General features: G+C 35.4%; 1 protein-coding gene across 6 annotated transcripts in view; it reads right to left on the bottom strand.

Annotated features, from left to right (window-relative positions):
- CACNA2D1 (calcium voltage-gated channel auxiliary subunit alpha2delta 1) overlaps positions 1–21154 on the bottom strand; it is a 361272-nt gene that overhangs the window by 32589 nt on the left and 307529 nt on the right. For 2 of the 6 annotated variants that reach the window (XM_086886615.1, XM_086886616.1), the window contains exons 15-22: positions 20451–20540; positions 16832–16900; positions 15238–15312; positions 13369–13443; positions 10138–10194; positions 6329–6400; positions 5225–5296; positions 1429–1490 (exon numbers count right to left, since the gene is read on the bottom strand). In XM_086886615.1, coding sequence (XP_086742741.1) covers positions 1429–1490; positions 5225–5296; positions 6329–6400; positions 10138–10194; positions 13369–13443; positions 15238–15312; positions 16832–16900; positions 20451–20540 — 572 coding nt within the window. The remainder of the gene's footprint in view (positions 1–1428; positions 1491–5224; positions 5297–6328; positions 6401–10137; positions 10195–13368; positions 13444–15237; positions 15313–16831; positions 16901–20450; positions 20541–21154) is intronic. The other 4 variants (XM_086886617.1, XM_086886618.1, XM_086886619.1 and 1 more) reach the window with 2 other exon arrangements.

The following is a 21154-nucleotide window of genomic DNA, read 5'->3' as shown; positions in this document are numbered from 1 at the left end:
TTTGTAAACTTTTTAGCAGACAAGCAAGGAATTTCCAAATAATTGGAAATAAAAAAATACATGTTTTTTGTATATTCCTCTGATACATTTAACATCCCAATATAACATCTCATGGTGATCACTGACTGAAAAACTATCACTTAGTGCTATGCTGCTTTGCACACATCATATAACGAGAGACTCTCACTAAAAATAAAAAAAATCAAAAAAAAATCAAAAAAAATCAATATTCTCCAGGAAATGCATCTGCCAATACTTGCATTCACATTACCTTCAGGATCAAAAAAAATATTTTCTTTAACCATGCAGTCACCACTAGCAACTATTGAACATAATTGTGAGGTAATATTTTAAGATTTGCAGAGCATTTGAAATGTTTTCTTTTATATTATACTTAGTTCAAAATATGTAGGAATTCTTTTTGCAGCTGAATTCTACACATAAACAGAAGAGTTCAGTTCTAAAAATATATGTGAAGGACAGGAGGTATGAATAATTATTAAATAGGTATCATCAACTCCCAAGTAACATCCTTAATTTTAACACTTGGATTTCATCCATGCAGAACTAAAACAGCCCCTAATGAAGAGCCTCAGAAATTAACATTAAAAATGTCGTACAATTGAGGCATAAATGAGCTGACCTTTAATGACACATTTGCCATTTATACAGAATATAAGTGAGATTGCTGAATATTTAGTGATAGCCTTCTACCAATTCTCCTCTAGGGAAATCAGTGGCAGTTTACCTGTCATTAGCAGTTACTGCTAGCAGAAATTCCTAATTAAAATCTATAATTTTATGTTTAATAGGTTTTCTGCAAGAATACTCTGAGGATTTATTGCTATATCTCATGCCAGGAAGCTCAGGCAGAATTAAGAAGTCATGTAAATCAAATGTATTTCTCTAGTGATTGCCAGATGGCAGTCTGATAAAAACTTCCTTTTCTTACACAGTATAAAGACAGAGACAGTTCAACAGAAAAATGGGACAGAAGATCCTAGGTTTATGTTCTGTTGTTAAAATCGATTTGTTTGGTTTTACACTCAAATGAATGTTTGTATTCTCAGTGACTGCACACCTGTGCAGAAGACAACAGAAACTGGGATCCAACTTGGCTGAGGACTACTGTGATTCAGCATAACAGAAATAGCATTGTGGTCAAAATTTGACTCAATATTTATACCATTTACTTTTGAACTAGAGGAGTTTAATTTCCTGAGACTTGGAAAACTTTTACCTGTTTTGGGAAATGTTGAGGAATGCTTCAACATTGGTTTGAATATCACAATGCTGTGTGCTTAAATGAATTTGAAATAATATACACATCACCTTAGCTAGTATAGAAAGTGTAATGCTACAAATATTAACCAAAATTGACCAAAGGGAGACTTAAATAAACAAAGGGATTGAACAGAAAGGAGTTACCTGTAATCAGTGCCATTCACAGCAGTCCATGTATATGTTCTGTTTCCTTTATCAATATACCTCTACAAAGAGATATTGATGAAAAATTAAATTATTAAACTAAGGACCTTCAACAATTCCTTCTTTGATTTTTCTTTGAGAAATGCTGTGTAATATAAAGTACAAATCTGTTGGATTTCTATTTAGTATTTTACAAAAATAATGGGTTGAGCTGCAACTTCTTTCCTTAAATATTTTCCAAACTTATGTTTTGCAAAAGAATCATACAATTTTTATTGAACATTACCAAAGTTTATATTTAAATAAAATCAGAGAAACCTGACCTACAATGTTCACATTATGCAAACCTTTATCTACATGATTTGAATTTGATGATTCATCTGTTATGGATTATTTTGCAGTTAAACTATGAAAAGAAAAAAAAACAACAAAACAAACCTCAGGTAAAAAAAGACCTTGTAGACAAGACAAAACCAAAAACACCCAGAGCATGTCCTTTCAGGTCACAGCGCCGCTGGCTTAATGCATTTAAATTTGAATCATAACTACAGGCACAGCCTGGTAATTCTGTTTGCATAGACACCCCCTGCTAAACTTAACATGTGTTTCTAATCTCATTAGGAAGGTCTTGAATTTGGGAAAAAATTAACATTGAAAAAAAAGTTTATTTTTAAATAACTTAATACATTATGATAATCTTTACCATTTGTTTTCTTGTGGTATGAAAAATAGCATGATAGGCACAGTCCCACAGCTCCCCATAGATTTAATCATGAATCCACCTGGCTGACATCATTTTACTCAGTTTTCCATTTTAAAAGTATAAGATTATGCCAGCTGCAACATATTATTACTTTACAATCAAATTTTTGGAAGTATGCCAGCAACGAAGACTGTACAGCTGTTGTACTGCAACACTGCAAACATTGGTGAAAGGCACCACAGATATACCTTTTGGTTCTTTCTTTCCCTATGGTAAAAAATACAGTGGGAAAATTACCATGGCTGTGGAAAAGAGGTGACTTATAAGACATTTATAAATTGAAACCTTCTCATTACCTGCCTCCTGCTTTTCAGTACGGCATAACAGTATAAATAAATAGTAATTTTTGAAAGAAAATATAAAGAAATATAAAAGAAAACCAGAAAGAAGATGCATTTAACAGTGTCTAGTACACTGATATATTTAAGGTAGAAAGATGGTTGAAGAGATTCCTATCGAACACTATTTATATTTAATGTGTACTTCTGGCTAAAATTAGGGACTTGAACTTAGTGCTGGCAGTCCCTCCAAATCAGGCACAGTGTCATGGGTCACACATGTGTACCACACAAGAGAAAAACAGTGCCCAAGGTGGGAGGGAAGGGAAGAGAAGAATTGGCTGTAATTCAATCCTGTTGCCACCAGCATTGTCAGAGTGCTTGAAAGCAAATTGGCTGAAAGCTCCCTTCAAAGACAAGCCAGCAGATAACACATCCTCATACCTCAGCTCCCATTTACCTTTGCCTACTTCCTCAGAGGGCGGTCTGAGACCATCTCATCCCCAGCTGATCACTCCAAAGAACTCACACATGTTATTGCAGCTTTTGTGACCCTTCAATTTTCGCTACTACCCAGCCCGGCTGCCAAATGTGGCAACGCTTTTGTTCCTATGGCATCTTCTCTGTTACTCGGAAAGCCCCTGAGGCCTTGGGAGACTCCAGTGCATCCCACCCACATTTGCTACAAGTCCAGTCTCTATGCTGTAGTATGAAGTCATCTCCCAAGACACTGCTGGGGCCAGCTGCAACACAAAAGGACAGCGATGCAAACTTAAACCAAAAAGCAAAACAAAAAGAACATAAATTTTAAGCCCAAAGACTGCAACTGTCAGTTCAGAGCAACCGACCACATCAGCCCTTTTTATAAGAAAATATATGAAGCTATCAAGTGCTAAGTGATGCATGGCTCATGCGTGGCCCGTGGTTTAAAGCAGCTTTTTTCTGGTTCTGGCAGCCTGGAGCTGAGGGGGTGCAATGGCTGGAAGCAGTCATCATAGCCAGTCAGCTCTGGCTGCTCCTTTCTTCTCTCACAGGGGTCTGGGTAGAGGAAAAAATCTTGGGCCATGGTGCAAGGGAAGGTGAGGATAATTAATTTCATTGGCATTGAAACATCTGGGATCAAAGGCTTGGAATATTTTATTCCAACACAGACTGTGGTTTGGGCTGTGTGTAACTGTCACATTCTCATGCACCCAGGGATGTTACATCCTCCCTCCTGCCCAGATACTGTAACTGACTTCAGCATTTGCAATAATTCCCTCCCTCTTTCCTTGGGCAAAGAATTGCAGGACCAACAGTTACAGGTCTTCTGTAGCACAGAGCCTGAGAAATGTACAAACAGCTTGAAATCTCTTCAACATCTTTGCCATTAATGCAATTTCTTGTACAATCATATTCTTGTTATTGTATTTTTGTGACCTTCTAACCCTCCCTCTTCTAACCACCTACACAGAGCCTTTTTCACCCATAGGCCCGGAAAGGCACTCCTCAAACAAAACAACATAAATCTGAAAATGTCCCAGCATGGAGCCTCTTCCCTGAGCAGCAGTTTATGCTCAACTCAGATGCCTGTGTGTCACAGTGTGTCAGGAATGACTCAGTTTCCCTTCAGGGAACACAATGGTGCCATCCTAAACAGCATGGGCTCCTGACACAGGTGAGGGGGCAGAACTGGCATCCACTGGGGCTTAGCCTCTCTGCCCAGAAAACACCTGTCCATGCACCTTTCTCCAAGAGCGGAACCATTCAGGAAAAACTAATTTTTTCCCACAGCAGGATTTACCCAGATATTGTAAAGCAGATTGTAAATCTTAGTTTTAGCATTTTACTGTGAGAAACCACGAAACAGTAATGGAGGCAAGGGCAGTGCTGATACAGGTCTCTAGAAGAACATAGGAAGAGGAGAAAGCCAACATGAATTAACTGCAAGCAATTCTTCTAACTCTTGTTATATTGAGCTTATATATATGGGCTGTGCAGTGCCTGCAAAGTCATCAAATTAGATATCTTCAAGCTGACCCATGTTCAGAACAATAGTTTTAAAAAGCTGTTGTGGAACTGTAACTGTGGGGCATGTTCTGGCCAGAACTGCTCCTTCAGCACACCAGGCATGATTTCTTCTCACTTCTTCCCAAGAAGCAGAGCACACATGTAATGACCCATATCAAATTTGAGTATTTCCTATTGCTAGGAAACAAGACTGCTTATTAGAGAAAACAGTAGCAATGTTTATCAGGAATAAGTATTTTGGACAAGAAAATAAAGAACTCAACAAGCGGTTCAGAAAGTACATGATATAAATGTAAGATGAATTTGCTTATCCCAAAGAGTCTTCATTTATGGCATGAAAATGTTACTTTATTATTTTTTCTCACAACTTTCTTCCCATCCAACCACAATATAAACTACCAAACCCATCCTCACACATCTCCGCAAGCAAATTAAGCACTTTGTTTTGGAATTCATGCACAGAAGTAGGCTGGGTCCATTTCCTGTTGAACAGAGTGTAAGACCTCATCAACAACTGCCTGATTAATGATGCACCAAAGAAACCAAGAAACAAAACAATTCTTTTTTTCCTGAGTATATAATTTATTTTTTTTTTACTATAAGCCAGTAAAACTAGTAAATCTAGAGGGGAAAAATGGTACAAATTGTCATTACAAAATGAACATCCCAGCATTTCACCATCTCACATTATTTTTTCTGGTTTCGTTTAGTCCTGTAAATGTAACTCTTTGGGTTCTTATCTTACCTCATCTTGGGACTTGACCAGTGTTTCAAATGTTTTTTCTCCACTTTCCCCATCTATCATTTTTTTCCGAATCTATTGGCAAGGAAGGAAAGGAAAAAATGAAATAAAAAAAAAGTGTAGGTTTTGCATGTAACATGAATAATCAGTCAAGTTGCAATAATGCAAATTGAAGTCACAACTCTTAAAAAGAAAAAAATTTGTTTACAATTTTCAGATTATTCCAATTAGAAATTGTTTTATGCAAATATATACTGAATCAGTTGAGTTATGAGGCAACAATTCTGGTATACTTTGCATTGCAAGACCATAAAAGTCCTTGATGTTGGGCACTGACAGAGAGAGAATGAATTCTGTGTAGATGAAATTGAGCTTTGTCCAGCATTTCTTGTGCCTCCCAGCACATCTGTGTGATTCAGGTAGTAGCACTGATTCACAGAAACACTTTTGTACAGCTCCAGAGTAACTCCCCTTGAAGCAGCCATTTCAAAGAAACTTAAGAATTAAAGAGATACCAAGGCAGGCTGATTACTGTTATTATAAAAGAACAATTTCAGTGAAGAAATACTTTAAAGATGCAAAATGCCATTAATTTCAGAAAACTAACTGATTGTTTTTAAAAAGTTACCATTTCTGAATATATTACAAAATTAGTAACTGAAAAATATACAAAGGAATCATTTTGTTGTCTACACTGAACTTTGTTTCTCAGTTCTCTTTCTCTCCACAGGAACAATCTTTTGTTAATAAGAGAAACACTTTAAAGATATTTCAGGTAATATTTTAATGATCTATTAAAAAGTGTTCTGTTTTGAAAATTTTTTATAGCTTCCTTTCCAGGAGTTGTTACTTCATGAAGAAGAATTTAAGTAGCAATCATGATGTTTTTCAAAATGAGAGAATATATTACACTGCCCTTGCCTATAAATAATGCTAGGATTTATTTTGCCTAAATATAAATTCATCTCTATAAAGTCAATCTTAAAAATTTAAAACACAAATCTATATTGAAAAAGATTCCCATTCAAAATCTAGAACATTTATTGTTTTGCAGTTATATGGTGAAGTACTAGAAGTGACAGGCTCTAAGAAACCACATAATCTCACCTCAACTTTTATATCATTTTCCAATTCAGCATCTAGAAAATCCAGCGTAACAGGTTCCTGGGATTTAGGATTCTGAAGCAGAAGATATTAAGTTATCAAATAATAAAGACAGAGCACTGTAATATTACAAACCACTCTAATCCCATAATTTAAAATAGGCCTACTTTACTGGGTTTACTTACCCATCTATTTTAATCTCTTGTAGCATTTCTAGGGGCCCTTTCTCATCTGTTTTATTTTGTGCAATAGAGAGATTAATCGGGTAAGTGAAAATCAAATTAATACTAACTGCCAGAGCCTGTCTACAGCCTGTCATGTACATGGCTCATGCTGAGGTGCTGCTTCTCCTTCTCCTGGCATCTCACAGACTGTACTGGTTTGGGAGGAATCAGAGTAAGCAGAGAAGCAGAGGATATGGATCTCTCACTTGATGTCCTGCCTCCAAGAAGGGAGAGAGAAATTTGGGAGAGTTTTCCACCCAACCAGTAAGCTGGGGAACTGCACTCTGCAATTTTACCAAGAGCAGACAACAGACTTGCTGATATGAGGAATAGACTACAGGTCAAGATTTAAAAAGGCAGCAATTGCAGCAAATTATTTGAGGTTTATTGAAAATAAACCCCACTTTTATTGTCAGCATTCCAGGACTTCCCTGAGCACTTTGGAGTTTCAAAAGCATTTCTCTTGATATCAGTTATCTCATGTTATCTCAGTTTAGAAGATGGAAACCTGCAGCACAGAAATACTGAAACCCAAGGTTCCAGACCTAAGGAAAATTGGTGATGTCCACCCTCAACTATGGAGCACAGAGAACTCTGGTGACCTACACCTGTAATAACCCTGCCCCACAGGAGTGCTGGAAGACCACGATAGCTCTGCTGAACTAGACTGGACCACCCTCCAGCCTCTACTCCTTTCTCAGCTGCAGTCTGCATTTCCTTGGCCAGAGCCATCTTCCATGTGAGTTGTTGGGAATCCAACTTTTTTTTTCTGGCAATTTTGCCTAAAGCCCCATTGACTTTATATTATGTGTGGTGTTAAAATCATCCATCCTTATCACTCAGTAGTTATTTAATGCACCTTAAAAAAAAAGGATTTCAGTAATTCTCCTATATGAACATATAGAGGGTAAAGTCCCTTCCTTCAAAATTGTGATTATATTCCTCCTTGTCTGACAAAGTTACATGACAAATGTAGATGTTCTATCAAGGAATGCAAGGAATACAAGCATGTCTCATCACAATTCATGCATGTACTGGAAGAAAGTAATATCCTGAACAACTGGTAAAAGCTACCTTCATGTAACAATGTGGAGTCAAGAACTTAACAGTAGCCCTTATTTTCAAGATTGTAATAATAGTTCCAGAAGACAAAATACTGTTTCTTTCTTTTCTTGAGGACAAAATGTACATGTCTCTGGCTATGTGGAATTACTCTTGTTCTTAACAAGGCTTACTGTCTGCTAAGAGGAAAACCAATACATTTATTCTCAGGAAGAGAATATGTACTGAAAAGATTGCAGACAAAGATTCTGGGTATTTCTATAGAATATTTACTGAAAACTTCAAGAAAATTTTTGCATTTCTATTTATATATGATAAGTAACATTAGCAACTTTAATATACTGGCATTAATGTGTGCTTTCTACTAATTCAAAATTATTCAATTATTGCTATGCAATTGCTTTTCCCTCCCAACAAATCCATGCTCTCAAAATATATAACAAAATGCTAAAATGTAAAAATAAATAAAAATTTACATATCTTACATGCAATGGATAATGAATAGCATGGTCAAACCCAAACAGCATGCATGAAGGCATTGGCATGGCAGAGGAGGCATTTATGGAGTTCACATTCCATTCCAACACACAAAGGAACAAAGAAGAAAATAAATGGTAAAAAAAAAGGAAAAAAAAAAAAAAAAGAAAAAAAGCCATCACATCAAATCAAGGTCAATATTTATTTCAAATGATAACCTGGGCTAGTCATAGTCAAGGAGTCCCAAAGACAAAATAGCGAACTTTAATTTTGTGAAAATTCAAGTATGCATTAACTGGTTTTTTTTCTGTTTAAGACATATTATATCACTTCACATTTCTTATATGATACTTATTAACCACTTTTAATAGGCATAAATGCATAAATATTTAAATACATTCTGAGATGTGCCTGAGGCACAACAACAACCACTAAAAATTAGGACAGAAAATTCCTACACTGGTACTTTAAATGGAAGGCTATTTGCCCCTTATATCTCTTTCCCCCAAGAATGTTTTTACCACTATTTGGACTCCATAATTTTTATATCCAAGGTTGCCATTTACTGGGGTTTATTCCAAGCCTTGAAGAAACAAACTTACAGTTCAGTTTGCTCTTCTCTTTATCCAGTCATGTGTGCAACATGACTGGAATAAGTACACCACCACCACATTCACCAGCACAACTTAACAAAACAGAACAGAAGTAAATCACTAGCAATGATGCATGCAAATAAAAGGATTGCAATCCATTTTCAGCAGGACAAATAAAGGCAAGGATCTACAATTTCAATGAAAACTCATGAAGGAAACATAGAAAGAAAGAACTGGTGCAGCAACATAAAAAAATTAAATAAAATATTTTTATATTGACGTGTTTTGGGAGGTCAGTATTCTCACAAATTCTATGGATGACCTTCTTTTCTGTGTTGCAGGAGCCTAGTTCCTACCTGTACTAATGAAGACAAAGACTACTAGGCTTTTAAAAAATGTTATGTTAAGAAGCCTGCAAAATCCTGGGCCACAGAGGTAAACTCAGGAGCATCTGGAGCAGATGGGAGCCCAGAGCTTTTCCAGTGCTGCACCTCCCTGGGCAGCAAGAACTCTCAGGCAAACCTAGCAGCACCCAGACCACTCCATGGCAAGCTGAGGAGCCAGGTGTGCTAAGAAAATTGAGGTTTTCTATGATTCAGTGCTGCTTTCTCCAGAGCACAAACAAAAAACCCAGTGCCAAGGTGACCTTCTACACGTCATAAACACAGCCACCTGACACTTGGTGAAATCTCTGACTTGGGTCAGGATTTTACACCATGTTTTACTGGTGTTTCTATCCAAGTTTTGTGTAATAGATTCCCATATGCGTAAGGAATCAAACTTGATATACTATGTTTAAGTTTGCTATTTTTCTAGTTACATTGTTAATCTATTCCTTTAATGACTTTTAAGTTTTCATTAATGCTTTCTGCTCAGGAATTGCATTACATAAACCTGACTAGCTAACCTGTTCAGATTAATGACAGTTAATTCTGGGCAGTTGGGTCTGCTAAACTGAGAAAATCCCATGTAAATAGCAGATAGAACAAATTCCCTACTCTGACTTCCCCAGGAAAAAAAACAAAACAACCGAACAACTCACATTCTTTAATTTTATGCAGCATACACTGTACAATAAAACTTGGCAATAAAGTCACAAGAATTAGCTTCTGATCTTCTCTTGACTTTGGGTTTATGCAAGCAAAGCCAGCACAAGTAGTCTCTTTTTATTTCCAGTCTTCAAATTAATTTCAATATCTGAAGAGTTTTTAGAGCACGACTCTAATTAGCACCTATTAGTAAAGCACCATAATTTAATGGAATGTCCTCCACTACAGCCAATAGCATGTTTCTATTATTTAAACAGGAAAGGATGCAAGCTTCATGCTTTGGAAGCTGTTTGTCACAATTAACAGTTCTCTAGTTAGATATTTCCTAGTAAGCAGGGCAGAAGCCTTCTAATTATATTTCCAGTTCTATGCAATCTAATTCACTAATCACCTCCATCCAAAGTTACCTGTACATTGGGTCTCCTTTTTCTCAATTTAACTTTTGGTATGCCCACACCAATTTGCTGAAGTAACAAAAAAGCATTAATTTATATTTTTGCACTATTAGCAAACAGCCTACTTATAGAATGGAAGTGTTTTCTCAACATCTGCACTGTCCAGTGTATGTTTACCACTGCAAGCAGAGACTGCCCCTTCTCCTGACCATGAGTTCTGAGCTCTCTATCACAATTACACACAGGATTTGGATAGGGGAACCAAAAATCAGACATATGTTGATGTGAATAAAATTAAGAGATAGCTCTCCCTTCCATATACCCTGATGGAATAAAATATGGAATGAGAATAGCTCACTTTTTGATTACTTTTATATTTAATTCTAAAACCCAGCTACTCTTAAGTTTCTTAAATAACCCTAAGCAGTAAGAAAGAATATTGTACCTTGCTGAAGGCACATGGAGTTTTAGGACTATCATTAAATGGATTTTGATCAGAACCATAGTAAAAACAAAGAAGATTCTAATCTTTAGAATAGATTGAGAAATAAAATTATTTATTGCTTTCAAAATCTAATTTAGATTAAGCTTGTTAACACATGCTTAATAGACTCACTTCAGTGACCATGTTTACTTGGTGGTGCATCCACCTGTTCTCTCCCATAACAGTGGGAAAAATGCATCCACATATGCAGACACAAACAAAGAAAAATTGCAATAAAACACAAATTTAAGCACTTTAAAAAAATGTAACAAATTACATAAACATAAAAATGGATTAAGCTTTTAAAAATATATTAAGCTGCTTATTAGAATAAAAAAAAAAAATCTTGTTATACTTTGGCATAGCATTCATGTAGTTCAACAAAAAAACATGACAGGAAAGTTTTAAATTATTTTAATATGCTTTTGAACTTGTTGTTTGTTACCTTTTCTCAGTTGTGCAAACAACTTTACAAACATCAAGGCAATTTCTCAAATTATTAATTGTGTTGGACCAGTTGTGATTTGAGGAAATAGATTTTCAGAAGGAAAGCCAAAGACATTCAAAAGAAGGAAGCACTGGAAGTCTAAGAAACCCTCACCTCTTCAAAGGTAAAGATGTAGTTATGTTTTAGTTTACATCTATTGAAAAATTGCTGACAAAGAAGGATAAGACGTTGTTTGTTAATAAGTTAACAGCTTCTGAGAGGTTCAACTAAAATTAATGTGACATGTTAAAGAAAGTCCATGAATTCTAAATATATCTGTCTTTGTTGTGTACCTTAGTTTTAAACTGTAGTTCTTGTATCAGTCGGAATAGCATGCACCACCCCACACAAACTGGGAGTGAAAAAGTCTAGTCTGTGTAACTGTTATAAACAACAATAACAATAATAATGCAAATTCTTAGTATTACACTTAGACATCATTCTGCAACATAAAAATTACTACTCAGAAAACATCCTGTTTTAAACATGCTCTAATTCAAAGTTTTGAGCATTAAGGGAAAGCATCTCTGGACTTCACTATCCTTTTAAGAAGAAAACTACACAGAGAAACCATGACAATTCGTATCCCAATAATCCATCTCAGTTTGCTTAGATTTAGTTGGGATGAGCTGAGTTTTAACAAAGGTTTTTTTAACAAAGGTTTTTATTCTTCAGTGTTTTGAGGCAACACTGCAGGACAACAGCATATCTGAGATGAACAGAGACCATATCCATCAGCTTCTCAAAAGATTAGGTCTAAAATAAGAATACTGCATTGCTTCTTTTTACATTACTCCTGTGAATGAAAAGACAGTTTTATTTGCATACCAGGGAAAGATAAACAGGCCAATCGCCATCACCTAATTACTATTAACCTCTAATTAAGAAAAGATTGGATCAGTAATGATGCAGATATTTGCCTCTGAAGAATTCACCAAGAAAAATCATCAAATCAAAACTTCCATTGTTTAAGACATGAAAATCAAATGCAGATATCCAGAAACTGAAGTTACTCAGAAGCTCAGTTTTGAAGACTATATAAAAACCTTTTCCAGTTTTCCTTTTTATTTTTAAGTGTCTTTCAAAATAAATCAAAAGGGAAATCTCATTAATAATGCCAAGTTATTCTTTCTCTGTCAAATTCTATTCTCTTCTTCAGAAGAACTTTTTTCTTTCTTGTGTTACACACTTGGCAAAAGATTTCAAATGTGTTAATTACTTCTCCAATAAATTAATTCAAATATTCACAAAGCTAACTTCTCACAGCTTAAGATTTAAATTAATCACTAAAATATGTAGATGAATTCTTAATTTCATCTTCTGTCTTTGACAATTAAAAAAGTAATTCTAACTCTGTCTTTTATACAATATAACTTTAAGAATTCAAGAGATAACAGTTGACTGGAAATATTGAATTATTATATGAGAATTTTCAAGAAGTCCACTAAACAGAAGATTGTTTCATATGGAGAAACCTTTCATTAAAACCAAGGTCAAAGTCTGATTTCAGAAAAAAAAAAAAAAAAAAAAATCCATTCATGTTGAAGTTTTCCATCAAAGTTAGGGAGGCAAGTTATTTAAGAAGATACAGACAATGTAAGATTCTCCACAAGGTAAGGACCACAGTTAATGGATAAAGAGCCAAACTGAAATATTTAGTTTCTATTCTCCTTAAATTTGATGAAAATTGTGTCCTAATCATATTTACAAAAAAGTTTCATATTTAAACATGAAAGACCTTTCTCAAGTTAAACTACTAAAAATTTAGCATTCTGAGATCGGGTTTCAGCTCTGATAAACAGAAAATAAGCAAATAAATAAATACAAAAAAATCAAGTAAAATATATTGTGTTTTCCTCTGATTTCTTTGGTTTTGCAAGTATGAAAATTTCATCTTTTAAATGAGAAAGCAACATAAAAAAAGTGTAAAAAAACTCCTCAGTTTAAGATTCTTCACAATGATTATACTGTTTTCACAATATTACAGCTACTATTAGTTGTTTTTATATTACTATGTATAATGAAACACCTCACATATATAATTATGCATTCCAAATATAATTTTTTAAAATTTTATTAATAACTAATACAAGCCAACGCTGGTGGTATTTTCCTAGCACCCACAAAACTGAGAATTTTCACTATTGCTTTCTTGTGCATTCAGCAATCCTAAATTCAAAAATCCTGCATTCAACCCTGAATCCATAATTTCTGATTTTTTTCTGACAATATCCCCTTATAATGGAGAAGTAAATTAGAAGGTGTTTCATACCTTGGGTTGGAGATTTGGATGCAGTAGCACATACCCATTAGGATCAATCGCAAAGTAGTATCCATTGGGACAAAGCTGAAAGGAAAAATGAAGTTTAGCACTATATGGTATTAAGTACTGAGGAAATAGTAATTAATGGCTTTCAAGGAATGCTAACATTGTGGCAAACATGCTTCAGGAAACATGAAGTATAAGATTACTAACACAGACAAGATACTTTCTTGATATTTACTCTTTTAGGATCATAAACTTTGAGAATGATTTAGGCTGATGAGACCTCTGAAGGTGAGCTGGTACAACCTTTCACTGAAAGCAAAGCTAACTTAAAAATAAATTCCAACTGTGAATTTGGACTAGGTTTCAGTAGGCCTTTGAATTCTACAGAATTCACAGAATCACCAGGTTGGAAGAGACCTTCAAGATCATCGAATCCAGCCCATGCCCTTAACACCTCAACTAGACCATGGCACTGAGTGCCACATTCAGGCTTTTTTTAAACACATCTAGGGATGGTAACTGTTCCACCACCTCCCCAGGCAGAACATTCCAGTACTTTATCACTCTTTCCATGAAAAAAAAAATTTAATAACCAACCTATATTTCCTTTGGCACAGTTTAAGACTGTGTCCTCTCTTTCTGTCAGCTGCTGCCTGGACAAAGAGACCAACCCCCACCTGACCACAGCCACCTTTCAGAGAGTTGTAGAGAGTGATAAAGTCACCCCTGAGTCTCCTTTTCTCCAGGCTAAACAATCCCAGCTCCCTCAGCTGTTCCTCACAGGGTTTGTGTTCCCAGCCCCTCACCAGCCTCATTGCCTCTTCTGGACGTGTTCAAGCGTCTCAATGTCCTTCCCAAACTGAGGGACCAGAACTGGACACAGCACTGGACACACCTCAAATGCCAACTCCACAACCTCTCTGGGCAGCCTGCTCTCTTTCTTCCTTAGTTCCAGTTGGAGCTTCCATTGCCATACCTATGCTGACAGGCCGTTTTTGAGGCAATGTCAAGGTCCATTTTCTGCAGAATTCCCATTAGCTAACCTTTAGGTTCCTTCTTCAGCCCAAATCCATCTCTCTCAGCTTCTTCCTCTGCACCAGGTACTGCAGACCCTTGGACAATTTAGTGGCTCTGCACTGGGCCTCAGAGTATTTATTATACTGAGGAGATCAAATTTGGGCAGCGTACTGATGCAGATGTTTACTGCACAGCTGGTTTCTACTGCCAGGGCACACTGCTAACTGCGTGTCCTCCACCACAACTCCCAGGTCCTTTCCTGCCCTTTGCGGCAGCCTGTCCCAGCCTGAGCTTGGGGATTATTCCATTCAAAATGCAGGACTTTGCATCTGCCTTCAGTCAAACTTGTGATGCTCCTTTTATTCCACAATATTTGTTTTCCACAGCACTAATTATTTTCAAAGAAATTCCACAGCTAGGTGTCAACATAAATAAATCAGTCATGCAGAGTAGGATACAGACAGACACCTATATTAAAGAAATTTTCTATGAAGAGCAGTCCTAGATAAATGGCAAATATTATCAGCTGAAATGATTGTGCACTCTACATTAAGAACCAAACACTTAACTAAAAAGCAGTGTCTTAAGATACAGGAAGATAATTACTTGTGATATATCCCCCAATGTAAAATCTGACTTTACACAGCATCCTGATGGACAAATTGCATAGAAACACATATATGGCTGGAGAGAAAACCACCAGGAAATGTACAACAATAGAAAAAGATCTATGAAAAGAAGCCTGTCAGTGTTTTGACTCAAATCCAGTCAATGCTGCATGACTTACGAAAGAGGATGTACAGCAATCACAGATAAAATATACATTATGAGGAACCACCAGTGCAAGCGGCTTACCGTAAATCGGGGAGTCAGTTTTTTTATGTCCTCCAGAGAGACATCAACCCCCATTACTCCAAGAATCAGCTGGTTCTGGTAGAATTCCAAAATGTTAGTATGTATTTCACATATTTACAATGTAGAATAACTGCGTCAGTAAATTCATATTTTTGCCTTTATCTCTTGTTTGACAGATACCTTTTGAGAAGTTGCCTATTTAGTTACGTGTCTATTCTGAATATTTTAAATAATATCAATGTGATCTAAAATTAAATTTAATAAAGTTAGAATTTAGTATAGAATATGAAAATTATTTCTGAAGATGGATACTTTCTGGGATGAATAAACAATATATGTGAGGACAAAGTAGGTATGTATATATACATATATATATATATATATATATATGTGTATGTATATATATATGTATATGTATATATGCATGTATGTATAGTATAATGATGAAATTATGAAAAATATTCCAACACAACAAAAAAACCCAGTGAGTGTAAGAATCATCAGCATTTGAAATCAGAGGCTCAGGCACTACACTTCTTTAGCTTATAATTTATTTTCCTACTACAGAAAAGGAGGGCAGCCATTTACATTGGGCCACCTGAATCCCTTCTCCACATTAAATAAATTTATAAAATTTATTGGAGAAGGTATCTTGCAGCCTGTAAAAAAATTCTGGTGGAGGTACAAATTGAGCAGATTCGAGTTCTCTTGCTCCTGTGTACTGGATCACGTCTGTTTTACTTCTCAGAAAGACATCCTCTGATTATCAGTAGTCTGTCACTTTGAAACAGGCTCAGACAATTCCAGGCATTGTCTTGTAGATAAGATATGCAACTTTTTTGTTTTATTGTTTTGTTTTTAAAAGGAAACTAAGAGAACTATTCTGAAGGTAAACTAAAGAATGCAGTGGTCAAACCCTCATTGGTTCATTCTACGTAACAGCTGAGAAACTGAATTAAAGAATATTTTGTCTAAATTGTCTAAATTTCTGTATATTCTGACCTGGAGTACACCAAAAGTACAATATTTTACCATACATTGATCAAGCATATTCCAGGTCTGTTTTTTGTTTTGTGGACACAGATTCCATGTCAGACAGTAACAGGGATGGGAAATTTTACTTATTAAACACTAAGAATTTAATCTAAGTATACAGTGCTCTTTTCTATGATCATTACAACCAACTAATTTATATTCTCTACATCACTGCCTTTTACCCTGAAATGTTATAGCCTCAGAGATTTGCTAGGAATTTTTCTGGACATTATTTCTTGGAAAGGTCTAAATAATATTATCATCTACTTCCCATCTATTGAGCACTTCATGCACTTCCAGTGCCACTAAGGCACGGGGATTGATGATGGAATGTCACACGCTGAAACTCAGAATGACAAAAAGGGTAAAAGAATGCACTGTATTTTATTGTTCTCAGGAGGTTATCAGGTAAGTAGATATGACCGCTTTCCTTCTCATGTACAAGACAATTACACTACAAATATTCTATGGAAATGCATATTTTTCAAGACATTTAACATTAAATTTAATTCATATGCTGGTGCTTTTTTTTTTGTTTTCCCTTGAAGGAACAACTTACAATTTTCCCATTTTGTTCCCTTGTTAGATTGAAGACTGGCAGGGTTCCTGTAATCACAAGGCCCAGCTCCTAGAAAATAACCAACAAAGAAGGGAGAAAACGACTTTTTAGTTAAAAAGCAAATTTTAAGACATAATACACCAGAACAATTGAAGAATGCATGTAGCTAAACAAGTACTTTCAGTTTTTGTAAAAAAAACGAAAAAAACTTTCAATTTTGTAAAAAGAAGAAAATAATACTACTTCACTGACTTGATGAATACAAAGGTGAAATTATGATTTTTTTGTGTCCACATTTTAGTAGGATTGATATATATTATTTTTTTGAAAAATAGATGATGGTCAACAACTTAGCATAGAGAAGTTTCAAAAACCTAAATGTTATGAAAAGATATTTGCAGTTACAGTACCCACTATTCATAAAATTATAGAAAATGAAAGGAAAGGAAAGGAAAGGAAAGGAAAGGAAAGGAAAGGAAAGGAAAGGAAAGGAAAGGAAAGGAAAGGAAAGGAAAGGAAAGGAAAGGAAAGGAAAGGAAAGGAAAGGAAAGGAAAGGAAAGGAAAGGAAAGGAAAGGAAAGGAAAGGAAAGGAAAGGAAAGGAAAGGAAAGGAAAGGAAAGGAAAGGAAAGGAAAGGAAAGGAAAGGAAAGGAAAGGAAAGGAAAGGAAAGGAAAGGAAAGGAAAGGAAAGGAAAGGAAAGGAAAGGAAAGGAAAGGAAAGGAAAGGAAAGGAAAGGAAAGGAAAGGAAAGGAAATCCAAATCAAGCTTAAAAATAGTAAATTTCATTTCGGAGTGATGGCATTTCTGCTCCTAAGGCACCTTCAGTGTGATGGAGCCCTGCTTTCCTGGAGATGGCTGAACTCCTGCCTGCCCTGAAGTAAATTAATTCCTTGTTTTGCTTTGTTTGTGTGCACAGCTTTTGTTTTCCTATACACCTGCCTTTGGCTCAACCCACAAGTTTTCCAGGTTTTACCCTTTGATTGTCTCCCCTGTCCCACGAGTGGGGGGGTGAGTGAGGGGCTGCATTGGGTTTGGTTGATGGGTGGGGTTAGACCACGACAGGCAGGTAAAACAGGTAAAACACACAGGCAAAACCAACAGAAAAATACAACAGATAATTCCTCTGCTTTTTCTGTCATCACTACTTTTGAGTGATGTGCAATAATGTCCACCATTGGCTTGGCAAAATCACAGACTCTCCTAGTACTCAGGCAGCTGAGGCAAGGAATTTCCATTTATTTGGGAAGATATAAGAAATATGTTTTTCCTTAAGTAGCCTTCACAAATCATACTGAAAATAGGATCCAGAATAACATATGTTCAGACAGCCAGGAAAGTTTTGTTTTCCATTCCAAATTATCCATAGGGAGATTTCTACCTTTTTATATGTGATTGCTTGACTTCAATTTCAAATTTTTCCCATACATTTATGTTTACTCTCCTTGTATCTAGTTTATTGAGAAGTCATATCCCTTTTCTCCTTATGTTTCATTTGGAAAAAAAAAAAAAAAAAAAAAAAAGCTAGAACAGTATATGAATCCAGTCTGGTGCAATCTGTTCTCTATTTTCCCAGTCTAGTAGCGCCTTTTTGAATTTTAAACTATCTTTCATGAACTTACATTTGTGTAAAAATGAAAGGTGATGAGGTCAGGGTTAGTAAAGTTACAAGCAAAGTGAAGTGGATTTTGTAGGAAAATAAGAGAAATAAAGATGAATCAGTAGAAAGGACATTTTTTTTCTAAATTGATTGAAAAGATACATAATGAAACAGTATGGGGTACAAAACAATCTCCCCACTAAAAAAAAAAAAAAAAGTACAGTTAGAGAGGATAACAATTAAGAATAAATATTGCCTAACTGATAAACCTAAAAGTACCTAAAAATTCAGAGATTTTCTTGAAAATGAAATAAGCAAAAAGAAAAGATGTGTGAATTGTTACAAATACATCAAATTATTAAAGACAGTCCTGAAAGCCAAGCTGAAATGAAAGTACCTCTTCAGAATTTTATAACCTGAATTTATGCACTAATATGGCCTCATGTACTACACTGCATTACCTCAATCTTAGCCACAAAACAGCCACTGGACAGTAGGAGCCAAATGATAGGAATGAGTCCAGTAAGCCACAAGCAGGAGAACTGTAAGCCCTACACGAGGGAATTATTTTAGGGAATTTAAGATAATAAACCAATGTGACAACTTAGACATGCTCCCTTATACAACCAAGAATCAGGAAAAGGCTTCAGAGGGAGTTAGATACACCTATGCTTTTATGGTCTCAAGTGTGATGAGAAAGTCCACAAATCTGAGCCTTTGCCTCAGTACTTTACCTTGTATTGCCCTACTTTATTTACATATAATTATACATATATGTATATATCTACTTAGAATATAGAAGTTTCAAAAACCTTTGTGTGTGTTATACAGACATATGTATATAATTATATACTCACAAACACACATAAGTAACACATGAATGCAGAAAACCTTGAAGGAAAGACTGAATGTACCTACTGAGTGTATAAAGTAACACAAGAGATGCCTGCAGGTGTCTTTTATTTTACTTGACTAAACAGATCTCTATTTCTAATTACAAATCTATCTTTGGCTTTACAACAGGATATGTACAGAGCATAAGAACTTTTGTCATCACATCCTTTATGTTTCCAGTAAGTACCTCAAAAATAACAAACAAAACATGGTTAATGAACTTCTGGACATTGAAATTTCAAAGAAAAACTAGTTCTTCTGTGTCATGCTCAGTTATATTGACAGTAAAAATTGTGTGTTGATAAAAATTCTACAGAAATGCAGACTGAGGGGAAGATGTGCATTTTGTCATGACTTTAGATGACTACGTGAACTTGGATAAATACGTGATTCCAAATGACCATTTGGAAGTAATTTTTGCCCTGTTGCTCAGAAGTGTGTTATTCAGAGCAAGAGATTAGATTTCTGCTAACAATACTTTTCCTCCTGTAGCTTCCTGAGTATGTTTGTTTTACAAGACCAATATGATAAATTCAGCAGTAAGAAAGTTTTTCATGTATCTTTTTGTTTATTTACCCATTATTTACATTGTCCAATTAAAGGACAGTTAAAGAAATTATCACCTTGAGCAATCAAGCAATTACAACCACCCAAGTGCAAAATTTGTGCAAATACTTAGTAACACAGATAGATTTCATTTTGTCTGGAATGTTCTTTGGAACAAAAAAAAAAAAAAAAAGGAGAAAACTAAGAATTCTAAGAATTCCTCACCGGAAACGTAAAAAATGACCTTTACTGCAGTAGGTACAACACTGGAAAACTATTCACTTCTTTTTCTTTGTTCTTAAGCTGAGAACAGCAGTGGCCCACGCTCTGAAGTCTGCAGAGAATAAACTGTTTTTCTCTGTTAAATTTCAAGACACTTAGAAGGATACTAGGTGCAAGTAAGATCAGCACATTATAAATAAATCTCTTCATAGATGTTGTTGTACTGATGTGTTTAGATGTTAGAAACACAAGAATATCATGTTTGGAAGTGTAAGAAATTGGATTCTTGGGAAAGCAAACCCATACAGTTACTTATTTTCTAAAATTCTTACTTCAGTAGAGATAAACACAGATCATACCAGAGCATCCAGATAGACATTTGTCCATTGAACTTGTTTGGCTTGCTCTCCAGCTAAAACCATTGGTCTTCCCAAAACATCCAGATATTCCTGCCAAAAAGTGTAATAAACTTGTCAAAAGGCAATTATTAGATCAAAGAGCACAAACAATATTAAAATAAACAATAATTAAATAATAAAAATTAAAATATCAAGGAAAAAAGGAAATCAAAAGTAACCACTAATACAGGGAGAGAATTTATTTCCTTAAAAATTGTACCACAAAATAATTCAGTCTTCAGTTTGCAGTATTTACTGAAAAGGTAATTCTTGTATTTCGCTCCCAGTCACACAGACCTTACACACTCATAACCACCACACTCCTTCCACAAAACAGGACTTACAACTATTTTTAATCCAAAATTAATTGCTAATGACATCAAGAAATTACAAGCAGATTACAGAACTTTCAACCCAGAAGAAAGAGTGGACAGTGGAGGGTGAGTGGTGTAACATCTGGGTTTGCTAAGCTCCTACAGGAACAATTTGCATAACTTCTATTAGAATAATAAAAATCAGAGTTAAAAACCCTCTTTTTCCTGCCTTCCTTCAGTTTGTGAGTATGGCTGAAGCTGGTGGTCTTATGAGATGTCAGATTTCTGGACTGATTTGGGAGTAGATGCCATCAAACTTTTTTCAGTCATCAGCTTTTTCTACTTGACTGA

Source organism: Cyanistes caeruleus, chromosome 4 (genome assembly GCF_971803275.1).
Source record: "Cyanistes caeruleus chromosome 4, bCyaCae1.hap1.1, whole genome shotgun sequence".
Lineage (NCBI taxonomy): Eukaryota > Metazoa > Chordata > Aves > Passeriformes > Paridae > Cyanistes > Cyanistes caeruleus.
This window is presented reverse-complemented; position numbering and strand designations above follow the sequence as displayed.